The sequence below is a fragment of the Rhinichthys klamathensis genome, unplaced genomic scaffold, assembly GCF_029890125.1.
Source record: "Rhinichthys klamathensis goyatoka isolate OS25496 unplaced genomic scaffold, OSU_Roscu_1.1 h1tg000592l_1, whole genome shotgun sequence".
NCBI classification, from domain to species: Eukaryota; Metazoa; Chordata; class Actinopteri; order Cypriniformes; family Leuciscidae; genus Rhinichthys; species Rhinichthys klamathensis.
The window spans coordinates 75,001-99,000 of record NW_026607049.1 but is presented as its reverse complement, the minus strand read 5'-3'; the positions used below and the strand labels follow the sequence as shown (position 1 = coordinate 99,000).

Here is a 24,000-nt window from a genome sequence, read left to right as displayed (position 1 = left end):
AGTGTCTCTATAGAATCTGTTTTTTTATTAAATCATTGTTTTATGGAGAGCTTGCTTAATCAGACCAATAACCACAAGTCTTTAAATGTCTACAGATGTATAAAACTGATCCTATATAGGGTTCACATTGAAGCATGTGTGTAACTTTGCCTCGTTTACTAATATCACATGATTGGCAAATGTTCCATCACTACTACAGTCTGTCACTATATGGAAAAGATCAGCATTAACATTTCTCTAAATCTCTCCTTTTCCTTGAGAATATTGACCAATAACCACAAATCGTTATTAAAGAAATGTGTCATTAAATGTCTACAAATGTGTAAAACTCACAGGTAACGGTCATGTATAGACAGCGGTGCATGGGTTCACAGAGAACACTGAGACTCTTCGTTTACTGACTCGTGACTCTGGCGGTTTGAGACCGTAAGATCTCACTATATGGAGAAGAGCAGCATTAACATTCCTCAAAATCTCTCCTTTTCCTTGAGAAACGAGCGAGTGTGTGTGTGTGTGTGTGTGTGTTCTCCTGCTCCCTCTGGCACCCCCTGTAGGTGTGTGTGTGTGTGTGTTCTCCTGCTCCCTCTGGTGCCCCCTGTAGGTGTGTGTGTGTGTGTGTGTTCTCCTGCTCCCTCTGGTGCCCCCTGTAGGTGTGTGTGTGTGTGTGTGTTCTCCTGCTCCCTCTGGTGCCCCCTGTAGGTGTGTGTGTGTGTGTGTTCTCCTGCTCCCTCTGGTGCCCCCTGTAGGTGTGTGTGTGTGTGTGTGTGTGTGTGTGTGTGTTCTCCTGCTCCCTCTGGTGCCCCCTGTAGGTGTGTGTGTGTGTGTGTGTTCTCCTGCTCCCTCTGGTGCCCCCTGTAGGTGTGTGTGTGTGTGTGTTCTCCTGCTCCCTCTGGTGCCCCCTGTAGGTGTGTGTGTGTGTGTGTGTTCTCCTGCTCCCTCTGGTGCCCCCTGTAGGTGTGTGTGTGTGTGTGTTCTCCTGCTCCCTCTGGTGCCCCCTGTAGGTGTGTGTGTGTGTGTGTGTTCTCCTGCTCCCTCTGGTGCCCCCTGTAGGTGTGTGTGTGTGTGTGTGTGTGTGTTCTCCTGCTCCCTCTGGTGCCCCCTGTAGGTGTGTGTGTGTGTGTGTGTTCTCCTGCTCCCTCTGGTGCCCCCTGTAGGTGTGTGTGTGTGTGTGTTCTCCTGCTCCCTCTGGTGCCCCCTGTAGGTGTGTGTGTGTGTGTGTGTGTTCTCCTGCTCCCTCTGGTGCCCCCTGTAGGTGTGTGTGTGTGTGTGTTCTCCTGCTCCCTCTGGTGCCCCCTGTAGGTGTGTGTGTGTGTGTGTGTTCTCCTGCTCCCTCTGGTGCCCCCTGTAGGTGTGTGTGTGTGTGTGTTCTCCTGCTCCCTCTGGTGCCCCCTGTAGGTGTGTGTGTGTGTGTGTGTGTGTGTTCTCCTGCTCCCTCTGGTGCCCCCTGTAGGTGTGTGTGTGTGTGTGTGTTCTCCTGCTCCCTCTGGTGCCCCCTGTAGGTGTGTGTGTGTGTGTGTGTTCTCCTGCTCCCTCTGGTGCCCCCTGTAGGTGTGTGTGTGTGTGTGTGTTCTCCTGCTCCCTCTGGTGCCCCCTGTAGGTGTGTGTGTGTGTGTGTTCTCCTGCTCCCTCTGGTGCCCCCTGTAGGTGTGTGTGTGTGTGTGTGTGTGTGTTCTCCTGCTCCCTCTGGCACCCCCTGTAGGTGTGTGTGTGTGTGTGTGTTCTCCTGCTCCCTCTGGTGCCCCCTGTAGGTGTGTGTGTGTGTGTGTTCTCCTGCTCCCTCTGGTGCCCCCTGTAGGTGTGTGTGTGTGTGTGTGTGTGTGTTCTCCTGCTCCCTCTGGTACCCCCTTTAGGTGTGTGTGTGTGTGTGTTCTCCTGCTCCCTCTGGCACCCCCTGTAGGTGTGTGTGTGTGTGTGTTCTCCTGCTCCCTCTGGTACCCCCTTTAGGTGTGTGTGTGTGTGTGTTCTCCTGCTCCCTCTGGCACCCCCTGTAGGTGTGTGTGTGTTCTCCTGCTCCCTCTGGTACCCCCTTTAGGTGTGTGTGTGTGTGTGTGTGTGTGTGTGTGTGTTCTCCTGCTCCCTCTGGCACCCCCTGTAGGTGTGTGTGTGTGTGTGTTCTCCTGCTCCCTCTGGTGCCCCCTGTAGGTGTGTGTGTGTGTGTGTGTGTTCTCCTGCTCCCTCTGGCACCCCCTGTAGGTGTGTGTGTGTGTGTGTGTGTGTGTGTTCTCCTGCTCCCTCTGGTGCCCCCTGTAGGTGTGTGTGTGTGTGTGTTCTCCTGCTCCCTCTGGTGCCCCCTGTAGGTGTGTGTGTGTGTGTGTGTGTGTGTTCTCCTGCTCCCTCTGGCACCCCCTGTAGGTGTGTGTGTGTGTGTGTGTGTGTGTGTGTGTGTTCTCCTGCTCCCTCTGGTGCCCCCTGTAGGTGTGTGTGTGTGTGTGTTCTCCTGCTCCCTCTGGTGCCCCCTGTAGGTGTGTGTGTGTGTGTGTGTGTGTGTTCTCCTGCTCCCTCTGGTACCCCCTTTAGGTGTGTGTGTGTGTGTGTTCTCCTGCTCCCTCTGGTGCCCCCTGTAGGTGTGTGTGTGTGTGTTCTCCTGCTCCCTCTGGTGCCCCCTGTAGGTGTGTGTGTGTGTGTGTGTTTGTGTGTGTGTGTTCTCCTGCTCCCTCTGGTGCCCCCTGCAGGTGTGTGTGTGTGTGTGTGTGTGTAGTGACGCTCTCCCCCTCCTCTGGCGCCCCCTGTAGGTGTGTGTGTGTGTGTGTGTGTGTGTGTGTGTTCTCCTGCTCCCTCTGGTGCCCCCTGTAGGTGTGTGTGTGTGTGTAGTGACGCTCTCCCCCTCCTCTGGCGCCCCCTGTAGGTGTGTGTGTGTGTGTGTGTGTAGTGACGCTCTCCCCCTCCTCTGGCGCCCCCTGTAGGTGTGTGTGTGTGTGTAGTGACGCTCTCCCCCTCCTCTGGCGCCCCCTGTAGGTGTGTGTGTGTGTGTGTGTGTAGTGACGCTCTCCCCCTCCTCTGGCGCCCCCTGTAGGTGTGTGTGTGTGTGTGTGTAGTGACTCTCTCCCCCTCCTCTGGCGCCCCCTGTAGGTGTGTGTGTGTGTGTGTGTGTGTGTGCGTGTGCAGTGACGCTCTCCTCCTCTGGCACCCCCTGTAGGTGTGTGTGTGTGTGTGTGTGTGTGTGTAGTGCCGCTCTCCCCCTCCTCTGGCGCCCCCTGTAGGTGTGTGTGTGTGTGTAGTAACGCTCTCCCCCTCCTCTGGCGCCCCCTGTAGGTGTGTGTGTGTGTGTAGTGACGCTCTCCCCCTCCTCTGGCGCCCCCTGTAGGTGTGTGTGTGTGTGTGTGTGTAGTGACGCTCTCCCCCTCCTCTGGCGCCCCCTGTAGGTGTGTGTGTGTAGTGACGCTCTCCCCCTCCTCTGGCGCCCCCTGTAGGTGTGTGTGTGTGTGTGTGTGTGTAGTGACGCTCTCCCCCTCCTCTGGCGCCCCCTGTAGGTGTGTGTGTGTGTGTGTGTGTGTAGTGACGCTCTCCCCCTCCTCTGGCGCCCCCTGTAGGTGTGTGTGTGTAGTGACGCTCTCCCCCTCCTCTGGCGCCCCCTGTAGGTGTGTGTGTGTGTGTGTGTGTGTAGTGACGCTCTCCCCCTCCTCTGGTCTCTCTAACACAGGCGTCCTGGTCATGTTTTCCTCCTTTACTCTGGCACTGGGGAAAATCCAGGGCTCCCGCAAGCTTCACCAGGCGCTGCTGGACAACAAGTTCCACACGCCACAGTCTTTCTTTGACACCACTCCCATAGGCCGGATCATCAACCGCTTCTCCAAGGACATTTACGTGATCGACGAGGTCCTTCCCTCCACAGTGCTCATGTTCCTGGGCACCTTCTTTGCCTCCGTGTCCACCATGATTGTTATCATTTGCAGCACACCCATATTCGCTCTGGTCATTGGCCCTCTGGCCTTGATTTACTTCTTTGTTCAGGTACTTTCTCCCATTTATTGCAGATTCTGGACGAGTCCGGCAGGTCCTTAACATTTCACTTCTCCCGAGCATGTGCAAAGACGTCTGAACCTCATCCGATTTATTCCTCTCCTCTTTTGCATGAGTCTATATGGCATCGTTCACACCGCCAGGAAAATCAGACTTTTTTTTCAAAATGCATTTAGTTTTTGATTGATAATTCTTATTAGTTCCAGTCTGAACGGTCAGATAAATAGCTTTTCTTTTGTGCACATATGTAACATCATTTAAAGTGTGCATTATGTTCTACGGCTGTCATGTTTGCTTATTATCTACAAAATATGATTTTCTTAATCAGTATTTCTGTCTTGTTTTCCAGCACAAATATCTAAACGTTTTTAAATCAGGATACAAGTACAGGTGAAACTCGAAACATTATAATATGGTGCAAAAGTTCATTTATTTCAGTAATTCAACTTAAAAGGTGAAACTAATATATTATATAGACTCATTACATGCAAAGTGAGATATTTCAAGCCTTTATTTGTTATAATTGTGATGATTATGGCTTACAGCTTATGAAAACCTTTTCACAATATTCTAATTTTGAAGCTGAAGCTGTAAGCCATAATCATCACAATTATAACAAATAAAGGCTTGAAATATCTCACTTTGCATGTAATGAGTCTATATAATATATTAGTTTCACCTTTTAAGTTGAATTACTGACATAAATGCACGATATTCACATTTTTCGAGTTTCACCTGTACTTATTTTGCCTGGTTTTACTTTATTGTGTGTATACAGCTCCTATGCAGTAAAAATATCTATACATTCTTAAATCAAGATGCATTTACATTTTTATTTAAAAACTGTATCACAATTAAGCGAGTTTATGCTGCCAAAGGCTCAGAATCATACTATTGGTTTCCCTTTGCATTAAGATAAGCTTTGTTTTAAGCTTAAATTTTGATTGTTTTTTTAATAAAACAAGACTCAATATTTTCAGTCATTTTGCTTTTCAAATACATTTAGCTTGATGTAAGAATGTTTGGATATTTGTCCTGGAGAACAAGACAGAAACACTGAGGAAGAACAGCATGTTTTGCAGTGTATGCATTAAATATAAATAAGTCAAACACTCGCTCCTGAACATCAGATTTCCTCGCGGTGTGAGCGAAGCCATGTCTTGTGCGACTGCTCACTTCCTGTTTCTCCTGCTCACTTCCTGTTTCTCGTGTGTTTTCACTCTAACACTCATTCATGAGCACAAACCATCACACACACACACATGCACACACACACACACACACACACACAGGGACTCTCGTGGTTTGTGTGTAAATCCTGCTTTTCTGTTAGCGCTGATGATGATGATTATTGAACTTATTTCCAATAATTTTGAGTTATTAAATGGTGCATCTGTGGTTGAGAGCAGTGCTTTAGTCGAGATATTGTCTAGTTATTATCTATAGTTCTCAAATGAGATTTTTCTGATGTTTCAGTCGTCGCTCTGAAACTGATGTTTAGCTTCTCGGATGTTTATCTTGAGATCCCAGTATAATCTCATATTTCAGATCAGATCTCAATAATGTCTGCAATCAAAAGACAGAGATTTCAATATGATCTCAAACATTTCTCTTCAAATTCTTGAAAAAAAGATGAAATTGCACAACCGGTCAAAAGTTCGGAATAATTGTGTTTTTTGAAAGAGTCTCTTCTGCTCACCAAAAGCAGCATTTATTTGATAAAAAATGCAGTAAAATAGGGAAATATTAACATCTGTTTTCTATGTGAATATATAGTAAAGTGTAATTTATTCCTGTGAATTTTCAGCATCATTACTCCAGTCTTCAGTGTCACATGATCCTTCACAAATCACTCTAATATGAGGATCTGATGCTCAAGAAACATTTATCAATGTTCAATACAGTTCATTTGTTTGTGGAAACCGTCATATATTGTTTTTCCAGTATTCTTTGATGAATATAAAGTTCAAAAGAACAGCATTTATTTGAAATAGAATCTTTTTTAATATTATAAATGTCACTTTTGATCAATTTAATGCGACCCTGATGAATAAAAGTAATAATTTCTTCTTTTTTTTTTAACCCCCGAACTTTTGACCGGTACTGTGTCTGAGCTATGAGACATAATTTTATATAGTATAATGTATTTGTTTTTACAAATTAGCTGATAGTTTTTGAGGAGCCTCGTCAGTGTTCATATCTGAGAATCATAAACACGAAATCAAACATTAATCAGTGTTCTGTCTTTCACATTTATGCATTTGGCAGATGCGTATATTGCATTCCAGGTTGAAGTGTTATCAGTTCCTGCATTTGAGTGTTTCTCTCCCAGATGTGTGTGTGTGTGTTTGCACCATCGTTCAGCTCCACTAGTGGCGTCACACACACAGACTGCAGGGCTGGCTTACAATATTGAGTTCTCGATTGTTATCGATTCTCATTTTGATGAACCATTATTGATTCTTAGATTGGTCTTTGTGTGAACAAAGCTTCACTATATGGAACAAAGTCTCCGCTTTCAAATTCTGTCAGTTTCATAGCAAAATTCAAGCAATAAATGTGTGTTTGTGGGTCTTTAATGTGTGACAGATGAACCGATCATCTCTGCCTCTTCACTACTAGTTACAGCAGCAATATTAATAAACACAGTGAACATCAGAAGGAATGATGAAGATACAGAACAACTTCCTGAAGTCAGTCATGATCCATCGATCAGTGTTTAACCGTCAGCTGGAGGACAATAATGCCAAAACAAGCCATTCGATGACCATAAATACCTGATATATATCCAAATGAATCGATATCAAATCAAAATTCAATCGGAAGTGAATCGAAATCAAACTTGTTAATCGAAATTGGAATTTAAATCAATCATAAGCTTGTGAATCAAAATGGGAATTGAATCGGATTGCAAGCCTGTGAATTAAACATGGAATTGAATCGAATCACATGCTCGTGAATCCAATCGCAAACTTGTGAATCAAAATCGGAATTTAGTCGAATTACAAGCCTGTGAATCAAAATCGAAAGTGAATTGAATCTCAAACTTGTGAATCAAAATCGGAATGAATAAAATCACAACCTTGTGAATCAAAATCGGAATCGAATAAAATCACAAGCTTGTGGTTTGAAATCGAAAGTGAATTGAATCTCAAACTTGTGAATCAAAATCGGAATTGAATCAAACCGCAAACTTGTGAATCGAATCAAATAAAATCACAAGCTAGTGAATCGAATTCGAAAGTAAAATCAAATCTCAAACTTGTGAATCAAAATCGGAATTGAATCAAATCGCAAACTTGTGAATCAAAATCGGAATTGAATCAAATCACAAGCTTGTGAATCGAATCGAATAAAATCACAAGCTTGTGAATCGAATTCGAAAGTGAATAAAATCTCAAACTTGTGAATCAAAATCGGAATTGAATCAAATCGCAAACTTGTGAATCAAATTCGGAATTGAATCAAATCACAAGCTTGTGAATCAAAATCAAAAGTGAATCGAATCTCAAACTTGTGAATCAAAATCGGAATTTAATCAAATCGCAAACTTGTGAATCAAAATCGGAATCGAATAAAATCACAAGCTTGTGAATCGAATCGAATAAAATCACAAGCTTGTGAATCGAATTCGAAAGTGAATCAAATCTCAAACTTGTGAATCAAAATCAGAATCGAATAAAATCACAAACTTGTGAATCAAAATCGGAATCGAATAAAATCACAAGCTTGTGAATCAAATCGAATAAAATCACAAGCTTGTGAATCGAATTCGAAAGTGAATTAAATCTCAAACTTGTGAATCAAAATCGGAATTGAATTAAATCTCAAAATTGTGAATCAAAATCGGAATTTAATCAAATCGCAAACTTGTGAATCAAAATCGGAATCGAATAAAATCACAAGCTTGTGAATCGAATCGAATAAAATCACAAGCTTGTGAATCGAATTCGAAAGTGAATCAAATCTCAAACTTGTGAATCAAAATCAGAATCGAATAAAATCACAAACTTGTGAATCAATATCGGAATTGAATAAAATCACAAGCTTGTGAATCAAATCGAATAAAATCACAAGCTTGTGAATCGAATTCGAAAGTGAATTAAATCTCAAACTTGTGAATCAAAATCGGAATTGAATAAAATCGCAAACTTGTGAATCAAAATCGGAATTGAATAAAATCACAAGCTTGTGAATCAAATCGAATAAAATCACAAGCTTGTGAATCGAATCGAATAAAATCACAGGCTTGTGAATCAAAATCGGAAGTGAATCAAAACTGAAATGTGAAACTGGTGTTTCCAGCCCTATAGCCTGTCTGACGAGCCAGTCTGAATCAGACGAGCGAGGGCTAAACCCGACTAACCCTCCTCTTCCTCGTTGTGTGTGTCGTTGTGCGCAGGTGTGCTGATTCTGGCCAACGCTTTACTGTGCCGGGCGTACAGCACACTGAAGGCGGCCCGCCTCACACACCAGCACATGCTCCAGGCCATCCTGAGCGCGCCACAGGCCTTTTTCCAGGCCACCCCCTCAGGCCGGGTCCTGAACCGCTTCAGCAAAGACGTGGACACTATAGACTCGCTCATTCCAGACAATATTGATATCTGGATGCGCACTTTCTGGTACACAGTAAATGTGCTGCTCGTTTGCTCTGTCCTCACCCCTATGTTCCTCATAGTCATAGTGCCGTTAATGCTGTTCTATTGGTGGGTCCAGGTAAATAGGAACAAGTCTGCTAACTCATTAATACAGCATGCTAACATGTGTTGATGTTCTGTTCTAGCTGCATTATTATCACTGTCGTAGTGTTGTAGTCTTTACACCGTGTGGTTTGGTCACTGGGTTTTGGTGCGGTCAGGGAGTCGAGACTCTGGTGAACGAACGGAGAGACTCGACTCACTGAACTGATGCTGTTCTTTACCCAAACGCACAGGAACATAAGGCAGTGCTTCTGTTTTATAGTGAATTATTCATCATTTGAGGAAAGGTAATAATAATAATTATGATAGTAATCATTTTTGCAATAATGTATTCAATTATATACTACTACTATTGCTAATAATAATTATGATAGTAATAATTTTTGCAATAATGTATTCAATTATACACTACTACTACTGCTAATAATAATAATAATTAATTTTTGCAATAATGTATTCAATTATATACTACTACTATTGCTAATAATAATAATAATAATAATAATAATTAATTTGTGCAATAATGTATTCAATTATATACTACTACTACTCCTAATAATAATAATTAATTTTTGCAATAATGTATTCAATTATATACTACTACTATTGCTAATAATAATAATGATAGTAATCATTCATTTTTGCAATAATTTGTTTAATGATATACTACTACTACTACTGCTAATAATAATAATAATGATAACAATAATTATTATATAATTTAATACATTAATGTAATAATTATATCATTTAAATAACATTGTATTATTATTATTATTATTGACAACAGCAGAAACAACAACAATAGTGGTAATAAATTATTGCAATAATTTATTAAATATAATACTACTGCTACTAATAATAATAGTATTAATAATTTGAATTATTTTGATTATATAATTTATAAATTACTGCAAGAAAATAATAATACATTATCGCAATAATTTGTTAAATTATATAATACTACTACTTATAATAATAATATTTCGATTATAATAATATTTTATATTATTTAATACATTATTAATATGATTATGAGTATTATGATGATGATCATTAGTTTTGCAATCATTTATTATTATTATTCACGACAGCAATAATTTATTACATTATTTTTTATAAAGTTCATGTTTAAGTATACTACTACTAATAATGATAATTATTATGATGATTTAAATTATTACAACAAAATAATAATAGAATATTGCAATCATTTATTAAATGACGACTACTTATAATAATTCTAATGTTTATCATTATTATTAAATATATCTATATATCATTTAATAAAGTATTACAATAAATTATTACTGTTAATATTTGGGTTAATAATATCAATGGTAATAGTGGTAGTAACAATAACATTAATGATGATAATAATAATTATTATTATTATATATGCATTATTGCAATAACGTATTATTATTAATTATATGAATGTGCTGGTATGCTGTATATCCGCCTGTATGGATATACGATGTAATGAAAAGTATAAGTAATAAAGATGGGTAAAGAACAGCGTTTTACAGTAGAGTTACAGTAGAGTTACAGTAGAAGATGAAGTTTTGCTGTGGGAATGTCATCATTTCATCAGTACTAATGCAAGCGCGCGTAACAGACTGTGATTCAAGTGGACTTTTAACTCATACCTGGCATGTAGTTATTTTAATGGAAGAACTTGCATATGTAAAATAATAATCCATATAAGAAGTGTGTTTGGTGGTGAGCTCCGCTGTTAATTATCTACTAATATTTAGACTATTAACAATGTAGTGTTAAGTTCTTCTGGTAACACTTTACTTGAAGGGGTGTGCATAAGACTGACATGACACCTTCATAATCGTGACATGTCTTGAATATGAAGGATGTTTATGCAACTGTCATTAAGTGTCATTCGCTCAATTATGACATTTTTAATGCAAATATGACATTGTTTGAGATGTCTTTGTTATGACACCTTGACATTACTAAGACAAAAAAACCTGTCATAAACATGTCATAAACATGACATAGCAGATTAATTATCAAACTTAAGAAGCCACTTAGCTTTATGGGTTAACATTACATTAAACTGTCATGTGGTTGGTTTTGACATTGGCTGTCATGAGGCCATTATAACATGTTAATGACAAATTCAATGTGTACCACTGTAGTTGAGGTCAAGAAAAATATTCATGACACAGTTATAATGCCTCATGACAGCCAATGTCAAAACCAACCACATGACAGTTTAATGTAATGTTAACCCATAAAGCTAAGTGGCTTCTTAAGTTTGATAATTAATCTGCTATGTCATGTTTATGACATGTTTATGACAATTTATGTTGTCTTAGTAATGTCAAGTTGTCATGACAAAGACATCTCAAACAATGTCATATATATGACACTTAATGACAGTTGTCATAAACATGCATAAACCCTCTGTGTCATGTCATGATTATGAAGGTGTCATGTCAGTCTTATGCACACCCCTTCAAGTAAAGTGTTACCGATCTTCTTGAACAGTTCAGATGCTAATTACAAGTAGTGGAAAGAAAAACAGCATTAGGGTTTGTAACACTGTTTAATATTGATAATGGTGTTTCATATGTTTATGGGCCTCTATCGAGTGTCATAATTTGATCTCGTATGTGATTCTCTCGACTCATCGGTACTAAACCCTCAATCTCTCATTGCATAATTGCCCGTGGTCTTGCATCTCTCCTGATTGTGCTGTAACTCCTCATCTTCTTTGCATGGCACGAACTGGCTTTCTGAAGCGCTCTGTGTTTTCTGAGCCAATCGCCTGTCGCATGCAGCCGAAATATCACATGATTCTCACAGATTGTTATTAATGTCATTATATTCAGAAATGCACAAAGCCAAACCAAACACTACAACATTATGATAGCGTTTAATCCCATTTATATTTGATCCCTTAATGTGAATGGTATTTTTAATATATATATCAATAAGAGTATTGCATTCTGAAATATTGTTTGATTAAAAGTGCTTATGGTGAGGATTCTAGAAACTTAATTAAACTAAATTAACTAAATTAAAGATTGGACATGTTATGCGGTTTGTCTCAATGAAGGAATGTGCAGATTAACTAGAATCACATACAGTTTATTATAGTTTGCGATATTTGATATTCAGAAGAATTTTGATTATTGTATTCAGACTTAATTGATCAAAAGTGACAGTAAAGACATTTATAATGTTACAAACGATTCTATGTCAAATTAATGCTGTTCTTTTGAACTTTCTATTCATCAAAGAATCCTGAAAAATTAAATGTATCACGGTTTTCAACATTGATAATAATCATAAATGTTTCTTGAGCATCAGATCCTCATATTAGAGTGATTTCTGAAGGATCATGTGACACTGAAGACTGGAGTAATGATGCTGAAAATACAGCTTTGATCACAGGAATAAATTACACTTTACTGTATATTCACATAGAAAACAGCAGTTCATATTTCACTATTTTACTGTATTTTTGATTAAATATGTGCAGCTTTGATCACAGGAATAAATTACACTTTACTATATATTCACATAGAAAACAACTGATTTATATTATAATAATATTATACTGTTTTTACTGTATTTTTGATCAAATAAATGAAGCTTTGGTGAGCAGAAGAGACTCTTTCAGAAACATAAAAACTCTCACCGACCCCAAAATCTTTAACAATGTATGTCACTGTATTGTGCATAAGATTTTTTTTAAAGAAAATATATAAAATTATTATATAGAAGCTCATGAATTATTTAACATTTATCTTGATTAGGCATTTTCTCTTATTATAAATAGTATTATTATAAATAGTCTCTTAGTTAGTACTAAACTGACCAAACATTCCTAGAGTTGAGACAAACCTGCAATATTATCTTGTTAATTTTAAAGCATTTTGAAATTTTGCCTTAATAAAAGACTTCGACAAAGCAAAAAATCAGAGCAAAAATGCATGTTGTCAAATGAAGAGTGTGTCTTCTGAATCCTCACTCATTCATGCATGTATAAATATGTAATATCCCTGCTGTAGTTTGTGTGTGTAAAGCATGTTTTTCCTCCGTAGAGGTTTTATGTGGCCACGTCTCGTCAGCTTAAGAGGCTGGAGTCTGTCAGTAGGTCTCCTATATATTCTCATTTCTCGGAGACCATCACGGGCACGAGCGTGATCCGCGCGTACGGGCGCCACGGCGCCTTCGTTCTCATGAGCGATATGAAAGTGGATGAGAACCAAAAGAGTTACTACCCTGGTATCGTCTCCAACAGGTTGGTTCGGTCTCGCTCACACTCGCTCGGATGCATGCAGATTTTACAATCGCGACTTTAATTATTTAACAATTGCGACTTTATATCACGCAATTCTCACTATATATCACACAATACTGACTTTATAACAATTGCGACTTTTTAACACGCATTACTGACTTTATAGCAATTGCGACTTTATATCACGCAATTCTGACTTTATAACAATTGCGACTTTATATCACGCAATTCTGACTTTATAACAATTGCGACTTTATATCTTGCAATTCTGACTTTATGACAATTGCAACTTTATATCACGCAATACTGACTTTTTATCACGCAATACTGTCTATAACAATTGCGACTTTATATCACGCAATACAGTTTACAATTGCAAATTTATATCTCACAATTCTGACTTTATAACAATTGCGACTTTATATCTTGCAATTCTGACTTTATACACGCAATTGCGACTTTATATCTTGCAATTCTGACTTTATAACAATTGCGACTTTATATCTGGCAATTCTGACTTTATAACAATTGCGACTTTATATCACGCAATTCTGACTTTATAATAATTGCGACTTTATATCACACAATTCTGACTTTATAACAATTGCGACTTTATATCACGCAATTCTGACTTTATAACAATTGCGACTTTATATCACACAATTCTGACTTTATAACAATTGCGACTTTATATCACGCAATTCTGACTTTATAACAATTGCGACTTTATAACAATTGCGACTTTATATCACGCAATTCTGACTTTATAACAATTGCAACTATATATCTCGCAATTCTGACTTTATAACAATTGCGAATTTATAACAATTGCGACTTTATACCTCACAATTCTGACTTTATAACAATTACGACTTTAAATCACGCAATTCTGACTTTATAACAATTGCGAATTTATAACAATTGCGACTTTATATCTCACAATTCTGACTTTATAACAATTGCGACTTTATAACAATTGCGACTTTATATCACGCAATTCTGACTTTATAACAATTGCAACTATATATCTCGCAATTCTGACTTTATAACAATTGCGAATTTATAACAATTGCGACTTTATACCTCACAATTCTGACTTTATAACAATTACGACTTTAAATCACGCAATTCTGACTTTATAACAATTGCGAATTTATAACAATTGCGACTTTATATCTCACAATTCTGACTTTATAACAATTACGACTTTAAATCACGCAATTCTGACTTTATAACAATTGCGACTATAACAATTGCGACTTTATCTCATGCAATTCTGACTTTATAAGTCGTTCGGATGCATGCAGATTTTCTTCCGTCTTCCATTTATTTCTGGCTTTTGTGGGAAATGTCTCTGAAATGTCGCTCAGTTGTAACATGTTGTGTTTGGGTGCGAAACAGGTGGTTGGGGGTTCGGATCGAGTTTATCGGGAACTGTATTGTGTTGTTTGCTGCTCTGTTCGCTGCGGTCGGGAAGGATAAACTGAGTCCTGGTCTGGTGGGTCTGTCAGTGTCCTATGCTCTACAGGTACAGTCACACTCATTATGTGTTATAACCGCTAGTCATGTGTAATAGTTCATGTAATAGTGTTCATCTGTAGCTCTAACATTAGTGTATTGATACTGTTTATCATGCAGACATTTCTTTTTCATTTTAACTACATCTCATGGTGCATTTATTATGGAAGCTTGTTTCTGTCACAGAATAAAACATTTTAAAAGATAATTGCAACTTTATAATACAATTGCAACTTTATTTCACACAATTGCGACTTTAAAACACACAATTCTGACTTTATATCACGCAATTCTGACTTTATAACACGATTGCGACTATATCACGCAATTCTGACTTAATATCACGCAATAATGACTTTATATCACGCAATTCTGACTTTATATCACGCAATAATGACTATCACGCAATTCTGACTTTATAACGCAATTCTGACTTTACATCACGCAATTCTGACTTTATATCACGCAATTCTGACTTTATAACACAATTCTGACTATATCACGCAATTCTGACTTTATATCACGCAATAATGACTTTATATCACGCAATTCTGACTTTATAACACAATTCTGACTTTATATCACGCAATTCTGACTTTATATCACGCAATAATGACTATCACGCAATTCTGACTTTATAACGCAATTCTGACTTTATATCACGCAATAATGACTTTATATCACGCAATAATGACTTTATATCACGCAATTCTGACTTTACATCACGCAATAATGACTTTATATCACGCAATTCTGACTTTATAACACAATTCTGACTTTATATCACGCAATTCTGACTTTATATCACGCAATAATGACTTTATATCACGTAATTCTGACTTTATAACGCAATTCTGACTTTATATCACGCAATTCTGACTTTATATCACGCAATAATGACTTTATCACGCAATTCTGACTTTATAACGCAATTCTGACTTTACATCACGCAATTCTGACTTTATATCACGCAATAATGACTTTATATCACGTAATAATGACTTTATATCACGCAATTCTGACTTTATAACACGCAATTCTGACTTTATATCACGCAATTCTGACTTTATATCACGTAACAATGACTTTATATCACGCAATTCTGACTTTATAACACAATTCTGACTTTATATCACGCAATTCTGACTTTATAACGCAATAATGACTATCACGCAATTCTGACTTTATAACGCAATAATGACTTTATATCACGCAATAATGACTTTATAACGCAATAATGACTTTACATCACGCAATTCTGACTTTATATCACGCAATAATGACTTTATATCACGCAATTCTGACTTTATAACACAATTCTGACTTTATATCACGCAATTCTGACTTTATATCACGCAATTCTGACTTTATATCACGCAATTCTGACTTTATATCACGCAATAATGACTTTATATCACGCAATTCTGACTTTATATCACGCAATTCTGACTTTATATCACGCAATAATGACTTTATATCACGCAATTCTGACTTTATAACACAATTCTGACTTTATATCACGCAATAATGACTTTATATCACGCAATAATGACTTTATATCACGCAATAATGACTTTATATCACGCAATTCTGACTTTATAACGCAATTCTGACTTTACATCACGCAATTCTGACTTTATAACGCAATTCTGACTTTATAACACAATTGCAACTTTATATCTCACAATTCTGACTTTATAACACACAATTGCGACTTTATAACACGCAATTCTCACTTTATAACAAGCAATTGTGAGAAAAAAAGTCGCAATTACCTTTTTTATTTTTTATTCTGTGGCGGAAACAAGGTTCCATAATTTACACAAATAACATAAGACATAAATACGTAGGAGAAATATTTAAGCAATAAACAATAAATAACTGTATTATTGTTACCAAGTATACAGTTATATACAGTTTAACTGTATACTGTGAATTCCGGCTCGCGTACCCCGAAGTGATAAAATAAAACAAAATTCTGTATCAAAATTTATAGGCAAGAAAAGTAGTTTGTTTAGGCTGGGTTGTATGAATTACAAACCTGCGCACATATTTTAAAAAGCACATAACTATAGAATTCTGAATGAGCATGTGAACGCCGTCAGCGTTAATCACAGGTTCGCGTTTAAAGTCTGATCATTTCGACGGAGGTGAATCAATCAAAGTTAACTTTAGCTGGAAGTAACATTATTCAAGAACCGCTATAACGCCAAAACAATCTGTTACCTTAAATTATATGTTTATCTCTGTAAAGCTCCTTTGAAACAATCCATTGTTAAAAGCGCTATATAAATGAAGATGACTTGACTTGACTTGACATTAAGCAGATGCTTTTATTTGCTTTTTAAATTGTTTTATACAACAATATTTGCAGTATGCAATGTCACATTTAATATAAAGCAAGATTAGAAAACAGAGGAGTTTTTTCCTTCACTGTAAGCGCCTCTATTCTGCAACAACACTTTTTACTTCTACTGTATACTGTAGGTCACTATGTCCCTTAACTGGATGGTGAGGATGACCTCTGACCTTGAGAGCAACATAGTAGCGGTGGAAAGAGTGAAGGAGTATTCAGAAACACCGACTGAGGTACAGTACAACAAACACACGCTCGTTTTCTTAAGAATAAACATTTAATTGATTTATTTGCTCTTGAATATCAGCATGAAATCTGGTCCGCTTTTTCACAGCACTGTGAAAATGATGTTGAAACAGTAAAAAACGCTCTAGAATTTACTTTACTCTTTGACGGTAGTTTGAGAAAACTAGTAATTAAGTAGGAAAATAAGTACAGGTGAAATTCGAAAAATTAGAATATCGTGCAAAAGTTCATTTATTTCAGTAATTCAACTTAAAAGGTGAAACTAATATATTATATAGACTCATTATATGCAAAGTGAGATATTTCGAGACTTAATTTTGATGATTATGGCTTACAGATATGAATTCAAAATTAGAATATTGTGAAAAGGTTTTCATAAGCTGTAAGACATAATCATCAAAATTAAGTCTTGAAATATCTCACTTTGCATGTAATGAGTCTATATAATAAATTAGTTTCACCTTTTAAGTTGAATTACTGATATAAATGAACATATTCAAATTTTTCGCGTTTCACCTGTATCTTCACAAGCTTTTCATCGTTTAATTTCAGAAAAACGACCATCTGAAACTGAAACTCTAAGATCTTCACGAGAAAACGTCACAATAAAAGTCTGGTTTAACGTGAAGAAATTATGACAGAAATATATCACTGCTGTATACTAAAATATACTTCTCAAAGTAATAATAATAATATTTCTAAGGAATATCATACAAGAAATTATAAAATATTTTTCATCCATGTATTAAATGTATACAGTTCTGTTGTGCAGCATCGTATTTGCCAAAACATAAAAATGCAATGTTTTGTTGTAAATTAATTGTTATATTTCAATTTGATTACATTTTAGAAGCTTAATTAAATTGTTAAAGTGTATATAAAATTCTTAAATCATTAAACGCAGAATCCCCCCAAAAATAAATCAAATGGAAAACACAGAATTTAGGGAAAATTAAAATGAATTTCATGGGGCCCTAAATTAAAGGGCAGCGACTCTGTGGAGTTGAATTGTGAACAAACAAATATACATGTTTACATTCATCCTCAAGGTCTAATATGTTATGTTAATTAATGTTAAATGAATATCAGCCAGCCCTAAAATAAGCAACTAGTAACTAAGTAAGAAATAAAACAGGTTTTTCTGACCCCATTGACACTAATTTGTTCTTGTTTTAATCATAAACTCACTTTTTTCGTATATCTTCAGTCATTTTGTTTTTCAAATAAATGTATCTTATGAATGTTTAGATATTTGTGCTGAAAAACAGGACAGAAACGCAGTTTATTCTGAAAAAAGACCGTAATCAATGTAATACGCACCGCAAAGAAGTTATTACTCATTTGTTTGGGACCAGAGTTTGGCTTTCCTTCCGCTTGCAGTTTATTCTGATCATCGACAGCAAGAGCTCATTTGATGTAAGATATTATAACGTTATACAAGTAATATACGTTGTAATACCCATGTCACTATACACATTTCTGTCCTCAAAAACACACACACACTAACCCGACCCCTAAACCTACCCATCACACAAAGCTTCTGTATTTTTACATTTTCAAAAAAACACATTTTATTATGTTTATTAATCAATTAATAGCCAGAAAAAAGTCCTTACAAAGTAGGGAATCTCAAATTTTACTGTCCTTGTGGGGACATTTGGTCCTCAAGTATAGCTAAACATGCCCACACACACTCACACTCACACACATTTATGAATGTTGAGATGTTTGTGCTGGAAAACGAGACAGAAGCACTGAGGAAGAGCATCATGTTTGCAGTTTATTCTGAGCTGATTAAACTGGACCCTGGGTCTCCACAGGCTCCATGGGTCGTGCAGGACAAGCGCCCGCCGCCGGACTGGCCTCCCGAGGGAAACGTGGAGTTCGTGGATTACAGCGTGAGATATCGAGAAGGACTGGACCTGGTGCTGAAGAACGTCTCTCTGAAGGTCAAGGGAGGAGAGAAGGTCAGGAGCCTCGTAATGCCGTTTCTGGCAGCTTTACATCTGTTTTAAGCCACCAACATGTGGATCAGCTGTCAAAAGAAGACAATATTTCAATCACTTAAAGTCCCCCTGTAGTCAATCATTTTATCCCTTAAAACTCATTTCTTTGATCACCAAAATGACATATTTAGGCGTGTTTCCTTAAAAAAAATCTTCATGTCTTAAAATATCTTGAATGTAACTCGACACCCTTGCCTCATTTAGTATGCACGGTTCTATGAATATGCAAATGAGCCCCGCCTCCACTCACTCCCTCAGCTCAGAGATCCACTGGTTGGCGATCACACGTTGATCTGATTGGTTACAAGGTCGTTTGTGACGTCAGAAACACCAGCGATTTCAAACCGTGTTTTTGAGACTGTCTTTGGTTCACTGCAGTTTTAAGGAGGAAATACTCAGCAATGCTGTCAACTTATGAACTTACACATGGTTTGTGTTAAAGCGTATTAAAAACACCACATAGACACATAAACAACATTAAAAACTGGATTTTCAACACAGGGGGACTTTAAGAAAAACAGTTAGAGGGGGGAAAAAAAACGTAAAATGCCTGAAACAGTGATATTAAAAGATCAGATTAAGTTTACAGCTTATTCATCAAGTATACTATATACAGATGAGCAGATGAGCCCAGAATATCAACAATAAAGAGTATTTTACCCTCATTAGTGGGTAATTCTGTAAAAGCTGACAGTAGGCTTCTTAAATTGAGCAAAGCTAAATATAATATGAGTTAAAATGTAATTTAATAGGCAATAAATAGCTATTTCTGAGTGTTTGATACACTAACATAACCAGTGAACTCCAGTGGATGATATTTGTGGAGTAAATCTGAGGAAACATCATTACTGTCATATAGCATGTGTGTGAACGCACACACAGATTCTGGAAAATCACTGGCAGTGTGAATGAACCAAAATCAAACGATCCCGGGACACATTATCTGTGTATTTTCCGGAATCCGGGGCTCATGTGTATCCATTCATGCACATTTGAATCAAGTGGTCTATAAAACATTTGAGTCATGGATGTGCGCACGCACCGAGGATCTGTCTTCGTTTATTCTGCCTCCAGTTGATTAGTGTTCAAACTGTTCAAACGCTGAACCTCACGACACGTGACTCTACAAGAGTGATCACTGATAGGCTGTCTGTCACCAATCACGTTTTAGAGATGAAATGAAATCCTCTCCTGACTGACGTTACTACTTTATACTCGAGAAATGCAGTGGAGTAAAAAGTACAATATTCGTCTTTCAAATGTAGTGAAGTTAAAGTAAAAGATTTCCAGAAAAAAATAAAAGTCAAGTAAAGTACAGATACTCAAAAAGTGTACTTAAAGGTGCATTGCGCAAGTCTCTGAGTTTTTGCAGAACTACGCCCCCTCTGGCGACAAGCGAAACTGCAACCAGAGGTGCGCACGCTCATGGACCACACGCACACACACACTTCGAGCTCGAGCTGTTCATAACCAAAGGAGCATCAGCCGCACAAATCTTTTGTTTACAGTCATAATGTCTTCAGAGGTAATAAAGTTATAAATCTGCAAGTCATTTTAAATATATGAAAGGAAAGGCATTTGAGGAAATTACACACTTATGTGTGAGGGGAAAACGGGGGTAGTAGAAAACTTCGGTTTTTGTTTCCATCTATCTCCATGTTGAACTGTTTTATGTGTTTACTGTATCCACTTATGATTGTATTATTATGGAAACACGTTCATGAACCGTTTTATCAAGAAAAAAGCCAACTGAGGATCCCTTTTGAGCCCTAGAGCAGACCGGAGATCTCTCCATTTGTTGAAAGCCTTCCCGATGTTGACTCTCGTCTTATTCCAACGCCTGTCTGACTCCAATTTGGCCCTTTTGGTGGCACTAGACACAAGTTTTCTTTTCTTTGTCTTACGTGGAGTTTGCGTTGGGGTTTGGAATGAACTACAAGCCGGTCTCTTAGAATCCATCTTCTACTTCTGTCGAAAGTTGACTAAAGTTTTGTCGCTCGAGTTGTCTTCGCTGATACGGAGAATGGCGGCGAATACACAAACCTGCCAGACATAGCCAGGGGAGCGTGAACGCGCATGACGTCACGCCCAGTCTCTTATTTACCCGAATCCCTCTTATTTATTTTACTGTACAGGATTATAGAGGCAATCGCAGTGATCAGAGAAGGGCTCATTCAGCCCATCAGGCAATTGTTTAAGCATGTATGGGTTAGAAAAACGGGTATTTTTAACATGAAATGTTGCGCAATGCACCTTTAAAGGTGCTGTATGTAACTTTCCTACTCTTCTAAAGCATAAAAACACCATAATGTGGTTGCAGATATTTAGGAAACATGCTGAGTTCACATACTCGTTTATCTGAAAAACACTTCTACAGCCGGTTATTTTACTTGTTATTTTACATATTCTGTGTTGTCAGTCGGTTTTTGTTTTGGTCTGTGTGACTCCGCCCACTGCCAGTTCACCCAATAGTATTTCGACACCCCGGGTTGCCAGTTGGCGGGAAACAGCGTATTGTAGCCATGGAAACGAGCAAACAAACTGGGTCAGATATGGCAGATTCCACACAACCTAAAAAGCCCTCGATATCCTTCTAAAAATCTCTATGAACGAGAGCAGCGGATAAATCAACTTACAGTCTCCTCGGTTTCCGATGTCAATAGCGCCGTCCTCAAACTGGCGACCCGCGTGAGCGTCGAGTCTGAGGAGGCGGGGGCGGAGAAACAATGTTCTCCGATATTTTGATTTTGGACTGCAGTACCTATTTCCACCACTAGCGGTCATTCTTACAGACTGCATCTTTAAGTACAGTACTAAAGTTAATGTCCTTCGTTACTGTCCACCTCTGCAGATCGGCATCGTGGGAAGGACGGGAGCCGGGAAGTCGTCGATGACTCTGTGTTTGTTTCGTCTGCTGGAAGCGGCGGATGGAGAGATCGTGATCGACGAGGTGAAGATCTCAGAGATCGGCCTTCATGACCTGCGATCCAAACTCACCATCATCCCTCAGGTGTGGTGCTAGCGCATCTGTTTTCATTTAAGCACAGCTGTTTATTGCGATATTAGCACTGCACTCATGATGGGTCAGCAGAAAAAGCTCATTTCCCCATTCAGAGCCATAAAGCAGTTGATTGTGCTGGCGGTGGATGAAGCCAGAGCGCTGAGCGCTGATAATGAGCCTGTGCAACTCCACACACCGCTGAGGCTAATGGCCTGTTCGTTTGTGTCCAGATTATTAACATTATGCTTTTTTCCTGTTGTTTGTTTTCTCAGTTTTCTCTAGTAAAACCTGTTCTTAACCTCATTTCACCTTTTAACAGATACTAAAACGCTGCCGTGTGATTTCATGTGTTGTGCTCAGCAGAGCTGCGTTCAGCGTTCACAACTCAAAAATGATTCAAATTCAGATTAATTTTTTTTTTCATTTTTGTAAAGCAATGTATCTTTCCAGGAAAAAATAAAATGGTAATAGAATTAAAATTTTTATATATACTGTATATAATATATATAAATTAGGGCTGTCAAATGATTAATCACGATTAATCACATTTTTAAATAATATATGTGGGTGCACTGTGTATAATTATTTTGTATATATATAAATACACACACATGCATGTATATTTTAGAAAAAAATATTATTTATATATAAAATATTTATATTATATATAATATAAATTATATATAAATCTATATACAGTATATACATGAAAATATTTCTTAAATATATACAAGCATGTGTGTGTATTTATAAATATAAAATAATTATACACAGTGCACCCACATATATTATGTAAAAAAAACTTTTATTTTGGATGTGATTAATCACGATTAATCATTTGACAGCCCTAATTTATATATATTATTACTAAAAAACGTTTTATATATATGTGTGTACATATATATATATAAGAATAAAATAGTAATTAATATAATTTTTATTTGATCTTTTATGTATATATATATATATATACATAAAAGTTAAAATAAAAATTATATTATTACTATTTTATTCATATATATATATATATATATATATATATATAATTTATTGCATGATATTGCTAAAAAATAAGTAATTTTTAAATCCTTACTGATTAATTTTAAAAATGTGAAATATAATATGTATATATATACATATATTATTTTATAATATATTATTTTTAGCAAATATATTAATGTTGTTGCATGTTGTTTTTTAATTAATTTGCATTAATAGCAGGATTGGGCTGCTTGTAGTATTTAATTTTAATTAATAATTTATCATTTATGCCAGCAAGTTAAAAAAATTGTTACTTTGGTGACATGAAAAACAAAGCACTAAAAAACACATACAGTATATATACATATATGATGAACAAATGTTGTGTCTCTCTCTCAAACACACTGCTCACTCCTAGCATTGAGTCTCGCTGTGAATATGAGTGTGTGTGTGCTGTGACTGTAACTCCGCTGTGAATATGAGTGTGTGTGTGCTGTGACTGTAACTCGACGTGTGTTTGCAGGAGCCGGTTCTCTTCTCTGGGACTCTGCGGATGAACCTCGACCCCTTTGATAAATACAGTGATGAGGAATTGTGGAAAGCTCTGGAACAGTCTCATCTGAAGAAGTTTGTGAGCAGCCAGGCTTTAAAGCTGGACCTGGAGTGCTCTGAAGGAGGAGAGAACCTCAGGTACTGCAATCACACAGCACAGATATGGAGAGCCTAAGCCCCTCCCCTTCACCATGGGTCCTTATCTCGGAAAAATATTGTATGGTAGTAAGCCATAATCATCAAAATCATAACAAATAAAGGCTTGAAATATCTCACTTTGCATGTAATGAGTCTATATAATATATTAGTTTCACCTTTTAAGTTGAATTGCTGAAATAAATGAACTTTTGCACCATATTATAATTGTTCCAGTTTCACTTGAACACTACCAGGCAAAAGTCTGGAATAATTCA

At 37.4% G+C, this 24,000-nt stretch overlaps 1 protein-coding gene across 1 annotated transcript in view; it reads left to right on the top strand.

Annotated features, from left to right (window-relative positions):
• Window positions 1-24,000, top strand: part of abcc3 (ATP-binding cassette, sub-family C (CFTR/MRP), member 3) — a 119,458-nt gene that overhangs the window by 84,119 nt on the left and 11,339 nt on the right. The window contains exons 23-29 of the mRNA XM_056240319.1: window positions 3,641-3,951; window positions 12,728-12,927; window positions 14,329-14,455; window positions 16,933-17,034; window positions 18,868-19,014; window positions 21,905-22,063; window positions 23,559-23,725. Coding sequence (XP_056096294.1) covers window positions 3,641-3,951; window positions 12,728-12,927; window positions 14,329-14,455; window positions 16,933-17,034; window positions 18,868-19,014; window positions 21,905-22,063; window positions 23,559-23,725 — 1,213 coding nt within the window. The remainder of the gene's footprint in view (window positions 1-3,640; window positions 3,952-12,727; window positions 12,928-14,328; window positions 14,456-16,932; window positions 17,035-18,867; window positions 19,015-21,904; window positions 22,064-23,558; window positions 23,726-24,000) is intronic.